At 51.7% G+C, this 15,763-nt stretch overlaps 1 protein-coding gene and 1 long non-coding RNA gene across 3 annotated transcripts; both read left to right on the top strand.

The window, feature by feature from the left end:
- The first annotated feature begins 321 nt into the window (after positions 1-321).
- LOC115182283 (tRNA-splicing ligase RtcB homolog) lies at positions 322-14,326 on the top strand. Of its 2 annotated transcripts, none has more exons than XM_029743899.1 (12): positions 322-517; positions 1,070-1,148; positions 1,391-1,458; positions 1,762-1,861; positions 3,122-3,278; positions 4,738-4,894; positions 5,248-5,407; positions 7,748-7,923; positions 9,132-9,320; positions 12,372-12,482; positions 13,152-13,271; positions 13,834-14,326. In XM_029743899.1, exons 1-12 carry the CDS (start codon positions 425-427, stop codon positions 13,939-13,941), a joined length of 1,518 nt encoding a protein of 505 aa, XP_029599759.1. In that variant the 5' UTR covers positions 322-424; the 3' UTR covers positions 13,942-14,326. The 2 variants fall into 2 exon arrangements, with proteins under 2 accessions (XP_029599759.1, XP_029599758.1); XM_029743898.1 differs by having other exon boundaries at positions 9,132-9,353.
- A 355-nt stretch (positions 14,327-14,681) lies between these two features.
- Positions 14,682-15,072, top strand: LOC115182284 (uncharacterized). Its single transcript, XR_003873703.1, has 2 exons — positions 14,682-14,909; positions 14,958-15,072. It is a non-coding gene; the product is annotated as an uncharacterized LOC115182284 (long non-coding RNA).
- The last annotated feature ends 691 nt before the right edge of the window (positions 15,073-15,763 follow it).

Here is a 15,763-nt window from a genome sequence, read left to right as displayed (position 1 = left end):
ACTTCAACTACGGAAAGCGAGTAGAGTTCTGACTTCAACTACGGAAAGCGAGTAGAGTTCTGACTTCAACTACGGAAAGTCAAAAATGACAAAACACATTTAGGAAAAATAAATGACCACTAATGTTGTCAACAAACATTTTTTTTAACGTTGCTCGGATATTAGGAAACATGTATTTGGTAGGCACGACTATAATATGATGTTATCTAAGATCAATATTTCAATCCATTCAAAATAAATAAACGCAATTCATTAATTTAAAAAAACATTTCCAGCTGCGTCATATATCACCGTTTTGAAAAACGCGTTTTTATCCGGACGCGTCTGCGAGGCGCCGTAGTCTGTTGGTTCAGGACAGAATCAGACACTGCAGAAATACAAGTCAAATTATTATTAAACAGCCGGATAGATAATAATCATAATCATGAGTCGATCGTACAATGACGAGTTACAATATTTGGACAAGATTGACAAAAACTGCTGGCGAATCAAGAAAGGTTTCGTCCCGAATATGCAGGTGATTAAACTAACTATACGGAATGAATTAACTTTAACACATGTCCGTAGTTTACCAGCTTCAGACGTGGCTCGCTACTATCCAGCTTGACTCTGTTGTCTCTCTTGTCTTTTTGTATGTAGAGAAGGTGTAAGAGCATAGTAGCTACATTAACTAGCTAACTAGCTAACCTAATGTGGAGTATGGGACTTGACAGCTGATACGCCACATTAGGTTAGCTAGTTAGCTAGTTAATGTAGTTACTATGCTTTTACACCTTCTCTACATACAAAAAGACAAGAGAAACAACAGAGTCAAGCTGGATAATATATATATATATATATATATATATATATATATAGTTAGTTTAATCATCAAATCCTTCCCGTTTCATTCCAGGTGGAAGGAGTGTTTTACGTCAACAGACAAGCCCACTCCTGTATTATAGTGTGTGTGTGTATATATATATATATATATATATATATATATATATATATATATATATATATATATATATATATATATATATATATATATATATATATAGTTAGTTTAATCATCGTTTCATTCCAGGTGGAAGGAGTGTTTTACGTCAACGAGTCTCTGGAGAAGCTGATGTTTGAGGAGCTGCGTAACGCGTGTAAAGGAGGAGGTAAACAACAACAACAATAACATGATGATGCCGTATTAATAACAGACAAGCTCTCTCCTGTATTGTCCCCCCCCCCCTTGATTTGACTGGTTTGGTTTGGTTGTGTTATTTTGTCGTCAGGTTTTGGTGGGTTTCTCCCTGTTGATTTGACTGATTTGGGTTTTGTTGTGTTATTTTGTCGTCAGGTTTTGGTGGGTTTCTCCCTGTTGATTTGACTGATTTGGTTGTTATTTTGTCTTCAGGTTTTGGTGGGTTTCTCCCTGCCATGAAACAGATTGGAAACGTTGCAGCTCTGCCTGGAATAGTCCATGTAAGTGGAGAAGCGCTGGTCTGGATCAGGCCTTTAACACAAGTCAGCAGGAGATGAAGCTAACAACCGGTATCTAACGAGCTATAAACAGACATATTGACACTCTGTAATATCTGACAGGGGCTGTTTGCCCCCAGACATGTATTTAGCCTGGTCACGGACTACGACGCACTTAAACATGGAGATTCTCCAATGAGTTTGTTTGTCAGACCAGGATTACTCTTAACCTGTGTCCTCAAACCTCTCGCTCTCTTCTCTCTCTCCCCTCTGTATCTCTCCCCTCTCTGTCTCTCTCTCCCTCAGAGGTCCATCGGCCTGCCAGACTGCCACTCGGGGTATGGGTTTGCCATCGGAAACATGGCTGCCTTCGACATGAGTGACCCCAACGCTGTCGTATCCCCAGGTACAGAGGATCCACACAGTCCAACAGGCTGTCCTGTCTATCTCTGGTCTGGGTTTGACATTAACTGGTTGTGTGTGTGTGTGTGTGTGTGCTAGGTGGTGTGGGTTTTGACATTAACTCTGTGTGTGTGCTAGGTGGTGTGGGTTTTGACATTAAGTGTGTGTGTGTGTGTGTGTGTGTGTGTGTTTGTGCTAGGTGGTGTGGGTTTTGATATTAACTGTGGAGTGTGTGTGTGTGCTAGGTGGTGTGGGTTTTGACATTGTGTGTGTGTGTGTGTGTGTGTGTGTGTGTGTGTGTGCTAGGTGGTGTGGGTTTTGACATTAACTGTGGAGTGTGTGTGTGTGTACTAGGTGGTGTGGGGTTTGATATTAACTGTGGAGTGTGTGTGTGTGTGTGTGTGTGTGTGTGTACTAGGTGGTGTGGGGTTTGATATTAACTGTGGCGTGTGTGTGTGTGTGTACTAGGTGGTGTGAGTTTTGACATTAACTGTAGTGTGTGTGTGTGTGTGCTAGGTGGTGTGGGTTTTGACATTAACTGTAGTGTGTGTGTGTGTGTGCTAGGTGGTGTGGGGTTTGATATTAACTGTGGAGTGTGTGTGTGTGTGTGTGTGCTAGGTGGTGTGGGGTTTGATATTAACTGTGGCGTGTGTGTGTGTGTGTGTGTGTGTGTGTGTGTACTAGGTGGTGTGGGGTTTGATATTAACTGTGGCGTGTGTGTGTGTGTGTGTGTGTGTGTGTGCTAGGTGGTGTGGGGTTTGATATTAACTGTGGTGTGTGTGTGTGTGTGTGTGTGTGTGTGTGTACTAGGTGGTGTGGGGTTTGATATTAACTGTGGCGTGTGTGTGTGTGTGCTAGGTGGTGTGGGGTTTGATATTAACTGTGGAGTGTGTGTGTGTGCTAGGTGGTGTGGGGTTTGATATTAACTGTGGAGTGTGTGTGTGTGTGTGTGTGTGTGTGTGTGTGTGTGTGTGTGTGTGTGTGCTAGGTGGTGTGGGGTTTGATATTAACTGTGGAGTGTGTGTGTGTACTAGGTGGTGTGGGGTTTGATATTAACTGTGGAGTGTGTGTGTGTGTGTGTGTGTGTGTACTAGGTGGTGTGGGGTTTGATATTAACTGTGGAGTGTGTGTGTGTGTGTGTGTGTACTAGGTGGTGTGGGGTTTGATATTAACTGTGGAGTGTGTGTGTGTGTGTGTGTACTAGGTGGTGTGGGGTTTGATATTAACTGTGGAGTGTGTGTGTGTGTGTGTGTGTGTGTACTAGGTGGTGTGGGGTTTGATATTAACTGTGGAGTGCGTCTACTGAGGACCAACCTAGACGAGGGAGACGTCCAGCCAGTCAAGGAGCAGCTGGCTCAGGCCCTGTTCGACCACATCCCCGTCGGAGTCGGGTCCAAGGGAGTCATCCCTATGACCGCCAAGTAAGCAGGCACCACTACACCACTACCCAGCAGGCACCACTACACCACTACCCTGCAGGCACCACTACACCAATACCCTGCCGTCTGCAGGCACCACTACACCAATACCCTGCCGTCTGCAGGCACCACTACACCAATACCCTGCTGTCTGCGGGCACCACTACACCAATACCCTGCCGTCTGCGGGCACCACTACACCAATACCCTGCTGTCTGCAGGCACCACTACACCAATACCCTGCTGTCTGCAGGCACCACTACACCAATACCCTGCAGGCACCACTACACCAATACCCTGCCGTCTGCAGGCACCACTACACCAACACCCTGCTGTCTGCAGGCACCACTACACCAACACCCTGCTGTCTGCAGGCACCACTACACCAATACCCTGCTGTCTGCAGGCACCACTACACCAATACCCTGCAGGCACCACTACACCAATACCCTGCTGTCTGCAGGCACCACTACACCAATACCCTGCTGTCTGCGGGCACCACTACACCACTACCCTGCTGTCTGCGGGCACCACTACACCAATACCCTGCTGTTTGCAGGCACCACTACACCACTACCCTGCTGTCAGCAGGCACCACTACACCACTACCCTGCTGTCAGCAGGCACCACTACACCAATACCCTGCCGTCTGAGGGCACCACTACACCAATACCCTGCCGTCTGCAGGCACCACTACACCAATACCCTGCTGTCTGCAGGCACCACTACACCAATACCCTGCAGGCACCACTACACCAATACCCTGCTGTCAGCAGGCACCACTACACCACTACCCTGCTGTCAGCAGGCACCACTACACCAACACCCTGCTGTCTGCAGGCACCACTACACCATTAACCCAATCCCTTTGGATAGAGCAGGGTTAAGGTACAACATTAACCCAATCCCTTTGGATAGAGCAGGGTTTAGGTTAGTGTCTTCGGAAAGTATTCAGACCCCTTTGACTTTTTACACATTTCGTTACGTTACAGCCTCATTCTGCACACAACACCCCATAATGACCTGTTACAGGGATCTAGAGGAGGCTCTAGAGATGGGAGTGGACTGGTCCCTGAGAGAAGGCTGTCTAGAGACTGATAACCTGGTGTCTGTTACAGGGATCTAGAGGAGGCGACAGAGATGGGAGTGGACTGGTCCCTGACAGAAGGCTGTCTAGAGACTGATAACCTGGTGTCTGTTACAGGGATCTAGAGGAGGCTCTAGAGATGGGAGTGGACTGGTCCCTGACAGAAGGCTGTCTAGAGACTGATAACCTGGTGTCTGTTACAGGGATCTAGAGGAGGCTCTAGAGATGGGAGGGGACTGGTCCCTGAGAGAAGGCTGTCTAGAGACTGATAACCTGGTGTCTGTTACAGGGATCTAGAGGAGGCTCTAGAGATGGGAGTGGACTGGTCCCTGACAGAAGGCTGTCTAGAGACTGATAACCTGGTGTCTGTTACAGGGATCTAGAGGAGGCTCTAGAGATGGGAGTGGACTGGTCCCTGAGAGAAGGCTATGCCTGGGCAGAAGATAAGGAGCACTGTGAGGAATACGGCAGGATGCTGCAGGCCGACCCCAACAAGGTCTCCTCCAAGGCCAAGAAGAGAGGCCTGCCTCAGGTAACACCACTCCCTAACCTATAATGACCTATCCTTACTCCATTCTATGGTATTGTACCAGCTCGGCACTCTGGGGGGACAGGAAACCACTACACTGAGATCTATAATGACCCATTCTATGGTATTGTTCCTGCTGGGGGGGGGGGGGGGGGGGGGACAGGAAACCACTACACTGAGATCTATAATGGCCCAGTCTATGGTATTGTTCCTGCTGGGGACAGGAAACCACTACACTGAGATCTATAATGGCCCAGTCTATGGTATTGTTCTAGGTCGGCACTCTGGGGACAGGAAACCACTACGCTGAGATCTATAATGACCTATCCTTATTCTATTCTATGGTATTGTACCAGCTCGGCACTCTGGGGGCAGGAAACCACTACGCTGAGATCCAGGTGGTGGATGAGATCTATAATGACTATGCTGCGAAGAAGATGGGCATCGACCACAAGGGCCAGGTGTGTGTGATGATCCACAGTGGCAGCAGAGGGCTGGGTCACCAGGTAGCGACAGGTAGGACTGCTCTCTCTAACCATGTTGGAAATATGCTTTTTTTTCTGTTTTTGTTTACGTTTTTAAAGAATTGTCTGTGACGTGGTCACTTGTCTGTGTTGCTGCACGGTGTATTGCTTCTTATCTTGGTCAGGTTGTTGTAAATGATTAGTGTTTTCAATGACTTACCTGGTTAAATCAAAAAGGTACAAATATACATAGGGGGGGGGAAGAATGATTGATCCGTTTTATAATAAGGCTACGTTACAGCCTTATTCTTAAATGGATGAAATAAATACACATTCTCAATCTACATACTACCCCATAAGTGAAAATCATGTATTAGAAGTTTTGGCAAATTTATTACAAACAAAAAATCGATACTTTACATAAGTATTCAGACTCGTTGCTATGAGCTCAGGTGTGTCCTGTTTCCATCCTTGATGTTTCTACAATTTGATTGTAGATCCACCTTTCATAAATTTAATTTGATTGGACATGATTTGGAAAGGCACACACCTGTCTATATAAGGTACCACAGTTGACAGTTCATGTCAGAGCAAAAACCAAGCCATGAGGTTGAAGAAATTGTCTGTAGAGCTCCGAGACAGGATTGTGTCGAGGCACAGATCTGGGGAAGGGTACCAAAACATTGAAGGTCCCCAAGAACACAGTGGCCTCCATCTTTCTTAAACGGAAGAAGTTTGGAACCACCAAGACTCTTCTTAGAGCTGGCCACCCGGCCAAACTGAGCAATTTGGGGAGAAGGGCCGTGGTCAGGGAGGTGACCAAGAACCAGATGGTCACTCTGACAGAGCTCCAGAGATCCTCTGTGGAGATGGGAGAACCTTCCAGAAGGACAACCATCTCTGCAGCACTACACTAATCAGCCGTTTATGGTAGAGCGGCCAGACGGAAGCCACTCCTCAGTAAAAAGCACATGACAGCCCGCTGGGAGTTTGCCAAAAGGAATCTCAGACCATGAGAAACAAGATTCTCTGGTCTCATGAAACCAAGATTGGCCTGAATGCCAAGCGTCACGTCTGGAGGAAATCTGGTACCTGAAACCTGGGGATGTTTTTCAGCTGCAGGGACTGGGAGACTAGTCAGGATCGAGCGAAGATGAATGGAGTAAAGTACAGAAAGATCCTTGATGAAAACCTGCTCCAAGAGCGTTCAGGACCTCAGACAGAGGGCGAAGGTTCACCTTCCAACAGGACAACGATCCTAAACACACAGCCAAGACAACGCAGAAGTGTGGCTTTGGGACAAATCTCTGAGTGGCCCAGCAGGAGCCCGGACTTGAACCCGATCGAACATCTCTGGAGAGACCTGAAAATAGCTGTGCAGCGACGCTCCCCATCCAACCTGACAGAGCTTGAGAGGATCTACAGAGAAGAATGGGAGAAACTCCCCAAATACAGGTGTGCCAAGCTTGTAGCGTCATACCTGTCACGAACCGGCTCGAAATTCGTAACAAAAAGGGAGACAACGGGGCGATAACGAATAACAAAATATATTTATTAACTGAAGTAAACTAAATACAATTAACAATAGTGTGTGTGTAGTCAGTAATCCGTAGTGTGAGTGAGTGGTTGCGTGTATAAATGTGATAATGAGGGATGTTGAAAGGTACCAACGTAAACAAACAAAATGGCCACTACCAAAATCTATCAGTGTGTCTGCATGGAGAGAGTCTCCTCGATGAATAGGGAAGTGGTGGATTTATCCTGGGACACACCCGGAGCCCAGGTGTGTCCTGTATCGCTGACGACGCTCCCAGCTCCGCCCCCCGACCATCCTAATAAGGAAAACGAGAGCAAAGAGAAAGAAGACGGCAGACAGAGTGGGAGGGGTGTCGGGCAGAGTGGGAGGGGTGTCGGGCAGAGTGGGAGGGGTGTCGGGCAGAGTGGGAGGGGCGTCGGGCAGAGTGGGAGGGGCGTCGGGCAGAGTGGGAGGGGCGTCGGGCAGAGTGGGAGGGGCGTCGGGCAGAGTGGGAGGGGCGTCAGGCAGAGTGGGAGGGGCGTCACATACCCAAGAAGACTCGAGGCTGTAATCGCTGCCAAAGGTGCTTCAACAAAGTACTGAGTTAAAGAGTCTGAATAGTTATGTAAATGTTATTTCTGTTTCTTATTTTTTTTATAAATTAGCACAAAAAAAAACGTTTTACTTGGTCATTATGGGGCATTGTGTGCAGATTGATGAGGGGGGGACTATTTAATCAATTTGAGAATAAGGCTGTAACGTAACAAAATGTGGAAAAAGTTGAGGGGTCTGAATACTTCTGACGGCACTGAAGGAAAAACCTTTGAATGATTTGGGGTCTTAACTTTTAACTGGTACTGTAATATATTCTGGTAGATGCCCTGGTTGCCATGGAGAAGGCGATGAAGCGAGACAAGATCCAGGTGAACGATCGCCAGCTGGCTTGCGCCCGTATCTTTTCGGAGGAGGGACAGGACTACCTGAAAGGAATGGCCGCCGCCGGAAACTATGCCTGGGTCAACCGTTCCTCTATGACCTTCCTCACGCGACAGGTAACTGACCCCACCTGAGACAGGTAACTGACCCCACCTGAGACAGGTAACTGACCCCACCTGAGACAGGTAACTGACCCCACCTGAGACAGGTAACTGACCCCACCTGAGACGGGTAACTGACCCCACCTGAGACGGGTAACTGACCCCACCTGAGACGGGTAACTGACCCCACCCGAGACGGGTAACTGACCCCACCCGAGACGGGTAACTGACCCCACCCGAGACGGGTAACTGACCCCACCCGAGACGGGTAACTGACCCCACCCGAGACGGGTAACTGACCCCACCCGAGACGGGTAACTGACCCCACCCGAGACGGGTAACTGACCCCACCCGAGACGGGTAACTGACCCCACCCGAGACGGGTAACTGACCCCACCCGAGACGGGTAACTGACCCCACCCGAGACGGGTAACTGACCCCACCCGAGACGGGTAACTGACCCCACCCGAGACGGGTAACTGACCCCACCCGAGACGGGTAACTGACCCCACCCGAGACGGGTAACTGACCCCACCCGAGACAGGTAACTGACCCCACCCGAGACAGGTAACTGACCCCACCCGAGACAGGTAACTGACCCCACCCGAGACAGGTAACTGACCCCACCCGAGACAGGTAACTGACCCCACCTGAGACAGGTAACTGACCCCGGCTGACCCCACCCGAGACGGGTAACTGACCCCACCCGAGACGGGTAACTGACCCCACCCGAGACGGGTAACTGACCCCACCCGAGACGGGTAACTGAACCCACCCGAGGCGGGTGGCTGGCTGACCCCACCCGAGACGGGTAACTGACCCCACCCGAGACGGGTAACTGACCCCACCCGAGACGGGTAACTGACCCCACCCGAGACGGGTAACTGACCCCACCCGAGGCGGGTGGCTAGTCCGAGTCGCCGGTTTCCCTCAGTGTGACTCCTCCGTTTCCCCCTCAGTGTGACTCCTCCGTTTCCCCCTCAGTGTGACTCCTCCGTTTCCCCCTCAGTGTGACTCCTCCGTTTCCCCCTCAGTGTGACTCCTCCGTTTCCCCCTCAGTGTGACTCCTCCGTTTCCCTCTCAGTGTGACTCCTCCGTTTCCCTCTCAGTGTGACTCCTCCGTTTCCCCCTCAGTGTGACTCCTCTGTGTAGCCGTTTCCCCCTCAGTGTGACTCCTCCGTTTCCCCCTCAGTGTGACTCCTCCGTGTCTCTGTCTCCTCCAGGCGTTTGCCAAGGTGTTCACCACCACTCCTGATGACCTGGACATGCATGTGATCTATGACGTGTCTCATAACATCGCCAAGGTGGAGGAACACATGGTAGATGGGAAACAGAAGACTCTGCTGCTGCACCGCAAGGGGTCCACCCGGGCCTTCCCCCCACACCACCCGCTCATCCCTGTAGACTACCAGGTACACCACCCGCTCATCCCTGTAGACTACCAGGTACACCACCACCCGCTCATCCCTGTAGACTACCAGGTACACCACCCCCCCATCCCTGTAGACTACCAGGTACTCATCCCTGTAGACTACCAGGTACCCCCCCCCCCCCCCCCATCCCTGTAGACTACCAGGTACACCACCCCCCCTCATCCCTGTAGACTACCAGGTACTCATCCCTGTAGACTACCAGGTACCCCCCCTCTCATCCCTGTAGACTACCAGGTACTCCCCCCCCCCCCATCCCTGTAGACTACCAGGTACCCCCCCCCTCATCCCTGTAGACTACCAGGTACCCCCCCCCCCTCATCCCTATAGACTACCAGGTACTACCCCCCCTCATCCCTGTAGACTACCAGGTACCCCACCCTCATCACTGTAGACTACCAGGTACCCCCCCCCCTCATCCCTGTAGACTACCAGGTACACCACCCCCCCTCATCCCTGTAGACTACCAGGTACCCCCCCATCCCTGTAGACTACCAGGTACCCCCCCCCTCATCCCTGTAGACTACCAGGTACCCCCCCCTCATCCCTGTAGACTACCAGGTACCCCCCCATCCCTGTAGACTACCAGGTACCCCCCCCTCATCCCTGTAGACTACCAGGTACCCCCCCCCCTCATCCCTGTAGACTACCAGGTACACCACCCCCCCTCATCCCTGTAGACTACCAGGTACTCCCCCCACCCCCCCCTCATCCCTGTAGACTACCAGGTACTCCCCCCACCCCCCCCCCCTCATCCCTGTAGACTACCAGGTACCCCCCCATCCCTGTAGACTACCAGGTACCCCCCCATCCCTGTAGACTACCAGGTACCCCCCCCTCATCCCTCTAGACTACCAGGTACCCCCCCCTCATCCCTATAGACTACCAGGTCCCCCCCCCTCATCCCTGTAGACTACCAGGTACTCCCCCCACCCCCCCTCATCCCTGTAGACTACCAGGTACCCCCCCATCCCTGTAGACTACCAGGTACCCCCCCCCCCTCATCCCTCTAGACTACCATGTACCCCCCCCTCATCCCTCTAGACTACCAGGTACCCCCCCCTCATCCCTCTAGACTACCAGGTTACCCCCCCCTCATCCCTCTAGACTACCAGGTACCCCCCCTCATCCCTCTAGACTACCAGGTACCCGCCCCTCATACCTGTAGACTACCAGGTCCCCCCCCTCATCCCTGTAGACTACCAGGTCCCCCCCCTCATCCCTGTACACTACCAGGTCCCCCACCCTCATCCCTGTAGACTACCAGGTACCCCCCCCTCATCCCTGTAGACTACCAGGTACCCCCCCCTCATCCCTGTAGACTACCAGGTACTCCCCCCCCCCCATCCCTGTAGACTACCAGGTACCCCCCATCCCTGTAGACTAGCAGGTACACCCCCCCTCATCCCTGTAGACTACCAGGTACACCCCCCCTCATCCCTGTAGACTACCAGGTACTCCCCCCACCCCCCCCCCTCATCCCTGTAGACTACCAGGTACCCCCCCTCATCCCTGTAGACTACCAGGTACCCCCCCATCATCCCTGTAGACTTCCAGGTACCCCCCCTCATCCCTGTAGACTTCCAGGTACACCCCCCCCCTCATCCCTGTAGACTACCAGGTACCCCCCCTCATCCCTGTAGACTACCAGGTACACCCCCCCTCATCCCTGTAGACTACCAGGTACCCCCCCCCCCTCATCCCTGAAGACTACCAGGTACCCCCCCCTCATCCCCCCCTCCTCATCCCTGTAGACTACCAGGTACTCCCCCCCCATCCCTGTAGACTACCAGGTTACCCCCCATCCCTGTAGACTAGCAGGTACCCCCCCCCTCATCCCTGTAGACTACCAGGTACCCCCCCCCCCTCATCCCTGTAGACTACCAGGTACCCCCCCTCATCCCTGTAGACTACCAGGTACCCCCCCTCATCCCTGTAGACTACCAGGTACCCCCCCCTCATCCCCCCCTCCTCATCCCTGTAGACTACCAGGTACTCCCCCCCTCCTCATCCCTGTAGACTACCAGGTACCCCCCCTCATCCCTGTAGACTACCAGGTAACCCCCCCCTCATCCCTGTAGACTACCAGGTACCCCCCCTCATCCCTGTAGACTACCAGGTACCCCCCCTCATCCCTGTAGACTACCAGGTACCCCCCCCTCATCCCTGTAGACTACCAGGTCCCCCCCCCTCATCCCTATAGACTACCAGGTACCCCCCCCTCATCCCTGTAGACTACCAGGTACCCCCCCCCCCCTCATCCCTGTAGACTACCAGGTACCCCCCCCATCCCTGTAGACTACCAGGTACCCCCCCCCCCCTCATCCCTGTAGACTACCAGGTACCCCCCCCCCCTCATCCCTGTAGACTACCAGGTACCCCCCCCTCATCCCTGCAGACTACCAGGTTACCTCCCCCCTCATCCCTGCAGACTACCAGGTACCCCCCCATCCCTGTAGACTACCAGGTACCCCCCCCCATCCCTGTAGACTACCAGGTACCCCCCCATCCCTGTAGACTACCAGGTACCCCCCCCCATCCCTGTAGACTACCAGGTACCCCCCCCCCCATCCCTGTAGACTACCAGGTACCCCCCCCCCTTATCCCTGTAGACTACCAGGTACCCCCCCCCATCCCTGTAGACTACCAGGTACCCCCCCCCCTTATCCCTGTAGACTACCAGGTACCCCCCCCCCATCCCTGTAGACTACCAGGTACCCCCCCCCCCTCATCCCTGTAGACTACCAGGTACCCCCCCTCTTATCCCTGTAGACTACCAGGTACCCCCCCCTCAACATCAATACATAATATTATAGTTAACCTTAATCCATATGTGTTTCTGGCTCTGGCCAATCTGGCAGCCCTATCTGGCAGCCCTATCTGGCAGCCCTATCTGGCAGCCCTATCTGGCAGCCCTATCTGGCAGCCCTATCTGGCAGCCCTAAAGTAGTGCCCTATATAGGGAGGGCATTGGGTGCCATTTTGATGCGGAGACAATGTTTTTAAAACGCTTCCTGTTTCTGGTCCAATCAGCTGACAGGCCAGCCGGTGTTGATCGGGGGCACGATGGGCACCTGCAGTTACGTCCTGACGGGCACAGAGCAGGGCATGACGGAGACCTTCGGCACCACCTGCCACGGAGCGGTAAGGCTTTACTGCACCTCTCTGTCGCTTTACTGCACCTCTCCTCTGTCGCTTTACTGCGCCTCCCCTCTGTCGCTTTACTGCGCCTCCCCTCTGTCGCTTTACTGCGCCTCCCCTCTGTCGCTTTACTGCGCCTCCCCTCTGTCGCTTTACTGCGCCTCCCCTCTGTCGCTTTACTGCGCCTCCCCTCTGTCGCTTTACTGCGCCTCCCCTCTGTCGCTTTACTGCACCTCTCTGTCGTTTTACCCCGCCTCCTCTCTGTCGCTTTACTGCGCCTCCCCTCTGTCGCTTTACTGCGCCTCCCCTCTGTCGCTTTACTGCGCCTCCCCTCTGTCGCTTTACTGCGCCTCCCCTCTGTCGCTTTACTGCGCCTCCCCTCTGTCGCTTTACTGCGCCTCCCCTCTGTCGCTTTACTGCGCCTCCCCTCTGTCGCTTTACTCCGCCTCCTCTCTGTCGCTTTACCCCGCCTCCTCTCTGTCGCTTTACCCCGCCTCCTCTGTCTGTGTTCCTGGCTACATCACTGTTGTAACTTGATAAGGAATGTCCATATTATAACAAGTAGTGAGGATCGACTGCATCCATCCGTTCATCATCAAGAACATGTTCCCTGTTAGTTCCAGAATAACTACATGTTTTATCTGTTACTCAACATTGAACTCCTGTCTGCAGGGTCGGGCTCTGTCTCGGGCCAAATCCCGCAGGAACATCGACTTCCAGGACGTGTTGGATAAGCTGGCAGACCAGGGTATCGCCATCAGGGTGGCTTCGCCCAAACTAGTCATGGAAGAGGTAGGCTTCGCTTCTCCCAAACTAGTCATGGAAGAGGTAGGCTTCGCTTCGCCCAAACTAGTCATGGAAGAGGTAGGCTTCGCTTCGCCCAAACTAGTCATGGAAGAGGTAGGCTTCGCCCAAGCTGGTCATGGAAGAGGTAGGCTTCGCTTCTCCCAAGCTGGTCACGGAAGGGGTAGGCTTCGCATCGCCCAAACTGGTCACGGAAGAGGTAGGCTTCGCATCGCCCAAGCTGGTCACGGAAGGGGTAGGCTTCGCATCGCCCAAGCTGGTCACGGAAGGGGTAGGCTTCGCATCGCCCAAGCTGGTCACGCTTGGCTTCGCCCAAGCTGGTCACGGAAGGGGTAGGCTTCGCCCAAGCTGGTCACGGAAGGGGTAGGCTTCGCTTCGCCCAAGCTGGTCACGCTTCGCTTCGCCCAAGCTAGTCAAGGAAGGGGTAGGCTTGGCTTCGCCCAAGCTGGTCACGGAAGGGGTAGGCTTCGCCCAAGCTGGTCATGCTACAGTGGGGTGGGTCATGGCTACAATGTTATAAAGGCTAACAGTATTTTCTTACCATTTCTAGGCTCCAGAGTCGTACAAGAACGTGTGTGATGTCGTCAACACGTGTCACGATGCCGGAATCAGCAAGAAAGCCATCAAACTACGACCCATCGCGGTGATCAAGGGTTAAGGCCGCACCCCTCTGCTAGTGACAGTAAAGGCCGTGTCACTCCATCCAAGGAGCCAATCACCAGGCAGAGAGCTGGCAGAGGAGCCAATGGAGAAGTGTCTGACTGCGAGTGAGCGTGTCCGTCTTCATAAAGACTTGACAAGGGATCGGTTTCCTCAGCTCCGCTTCCTGCTTACTGACCAGTATGATTTTTGTGAAATGGGGTGGTGATTTGGCCGTTTGAGTGATCAATGAAATTAAGACAGGATGGGCTCTTTAAATATTGGTAGGGTGAAGGTGTCTTGTGTTTACTTTTCGTTCATCGCAAATCACTGTGGAATATCACCTTGAGATTCAGGTTAACCACAGATAATAAAATACAAGAGAAGAGATTTATGTATCTGCATTTAATGCCTGGTAGTCACTTTTTGTTCCAACATCTGTAGAAAATAAACAACACTAAAGCTTCATATTGTGAGAGGAACTGCATTCTGGTCAGAAAATCATCTTCCTCACTACCGCCGTCACCCATTGGTAGGAGAAACCCTGATTGGTGTCTTGGATTAGTAAACACTTTATTGGTTCATCAAAAACATAAATCAACATGAAGACAGCTCAATACAGGATGAACAAATTACCTCAACTGGCATAAATATCTCTTAAATGTGCAGTGTTTTCTCCAGTCTGCCAAACATTTGATGGGTGGTTTCTCCCCACAGCCGGTCCTGGTTCTGGGTGGCCTTTGGTCTCTCGCCGGTCCTGGTTGATCAGTTCTGTTTTTCCAACACCACATTAGATCCAGTCTGGATCACATTTATGTAAATATCCATTAGTCTGGTTTGGAGGTAAGCTGTCTAGGATCATATCTGAATACCCATTAGTCTGGTCTGGAGGTAAGCTGTCTAGGATCATATCTGAATATCCATTAGTCTGGTCTGGAGGTAAGCTGTCTGGGATCATATCTGAATATCCATTAGTCTGGTCTGGAGGTAAGCTGTCTGGGATCATATCTGAATATCCATTAGTCTGGTCTGGAGGTAAGCTGTCTGGGATATCCATTAGTCTGACCATAACTCAACACTTCAACACTACGGTAGAACATAACTCAGGAGCAACGACACGGAACATGTTGGTCCCTGGGAGGAGATGAAATAAAAGATCCCAGAAATGTTCCATACAAGCAAAATGTTTACGTCCCTTTTTAGTGAACATTTCTCCTTGATAATCCATCCACCTGACTAAACAGCATGAACATTACACAGGTGCACCTTGTGCTGGGGACAAAAGGCCACTAAAACATTCAGTTTTGTCAACACAACGGCCACAGAGGTCTCAAGTTGAGGGAGCGTGCAGTTGGCACCCTGACTGCAGGAATGTCCACCAGATCGTGAATTTGGGAGACCGTCCAACCGGCCTCAACTGCTGACCAGGTGAAACCACGCCAGCCCAGGTCCTCCACATCCGGTTTCTTCACCTGCGGGATCGCCAGAGGGAGGGTGCTGAGGAGTATTTCTGTCTGTAATGAAGCCCTTCTGTGGGGGGAAAAACTCATTCTGATTGGCTGGGCCTGGCACCTAAGTGGGTACCCTCCCATGGCCGGGGCCCAGTCTTGTGAAATCCATAGATTAGGGCTTAATAACTATTTCAATGGACTGATTTCCTTAAATGAACTGTAACTCAGTTAAAATCATTGACATTGTTTTTGTTCAGTATGTATTTAAACAGGCAGGTTTTGCATTATCACATTCGTCAAGCTGAATGGTCAGTAATAGTTGGGTATAAAATACCGTTGTCTGGTTTAAAGTCAGTTCATAAATGGATCATGTTTCTCAAGCCTTTATCT

Source organism: Salmo trutta, unplaced genomic scaffold (genome assembly GCF_901001165.1).
Source record: "Salmo trutta unplaced genomic scaffold, fSalTru1.1, whole genome shotgun sequence".
NCBI lineage: Eukaryota > Metazoa > Chordata > Actinopteri > Salmoniformes > Salmonidae > Salmo > Salmo trutta.
This window is presented reverse-complemented; position numbering and strand designations above follow the sequence as displayed.

Bases quoted from the DNA above. Each gene is read 5' to 3' on its own strand.
- LOC115182283 (XM_029743898.1), top strand. From the start codon at position 425: ATGAGTCGATCGTACAATGACGAGTTACAATATTTGGACAAGATTGAC. The intron at 1,149-1,390 runs GTAAACAACAAC...TTTTGTCTTCAG, and splicing joins TAACGCGTGTAAAGGAGGAG to GTTTTGGTGGGTTTCTCCCT. The intron at 12,483-13,151 runs GTAAGGCTTTAC...TCCTGTCTGCAG, and splicing joins GCACCACCTGCCACGGAGCG to GGTCGGGCTCTGTCTCGGGC.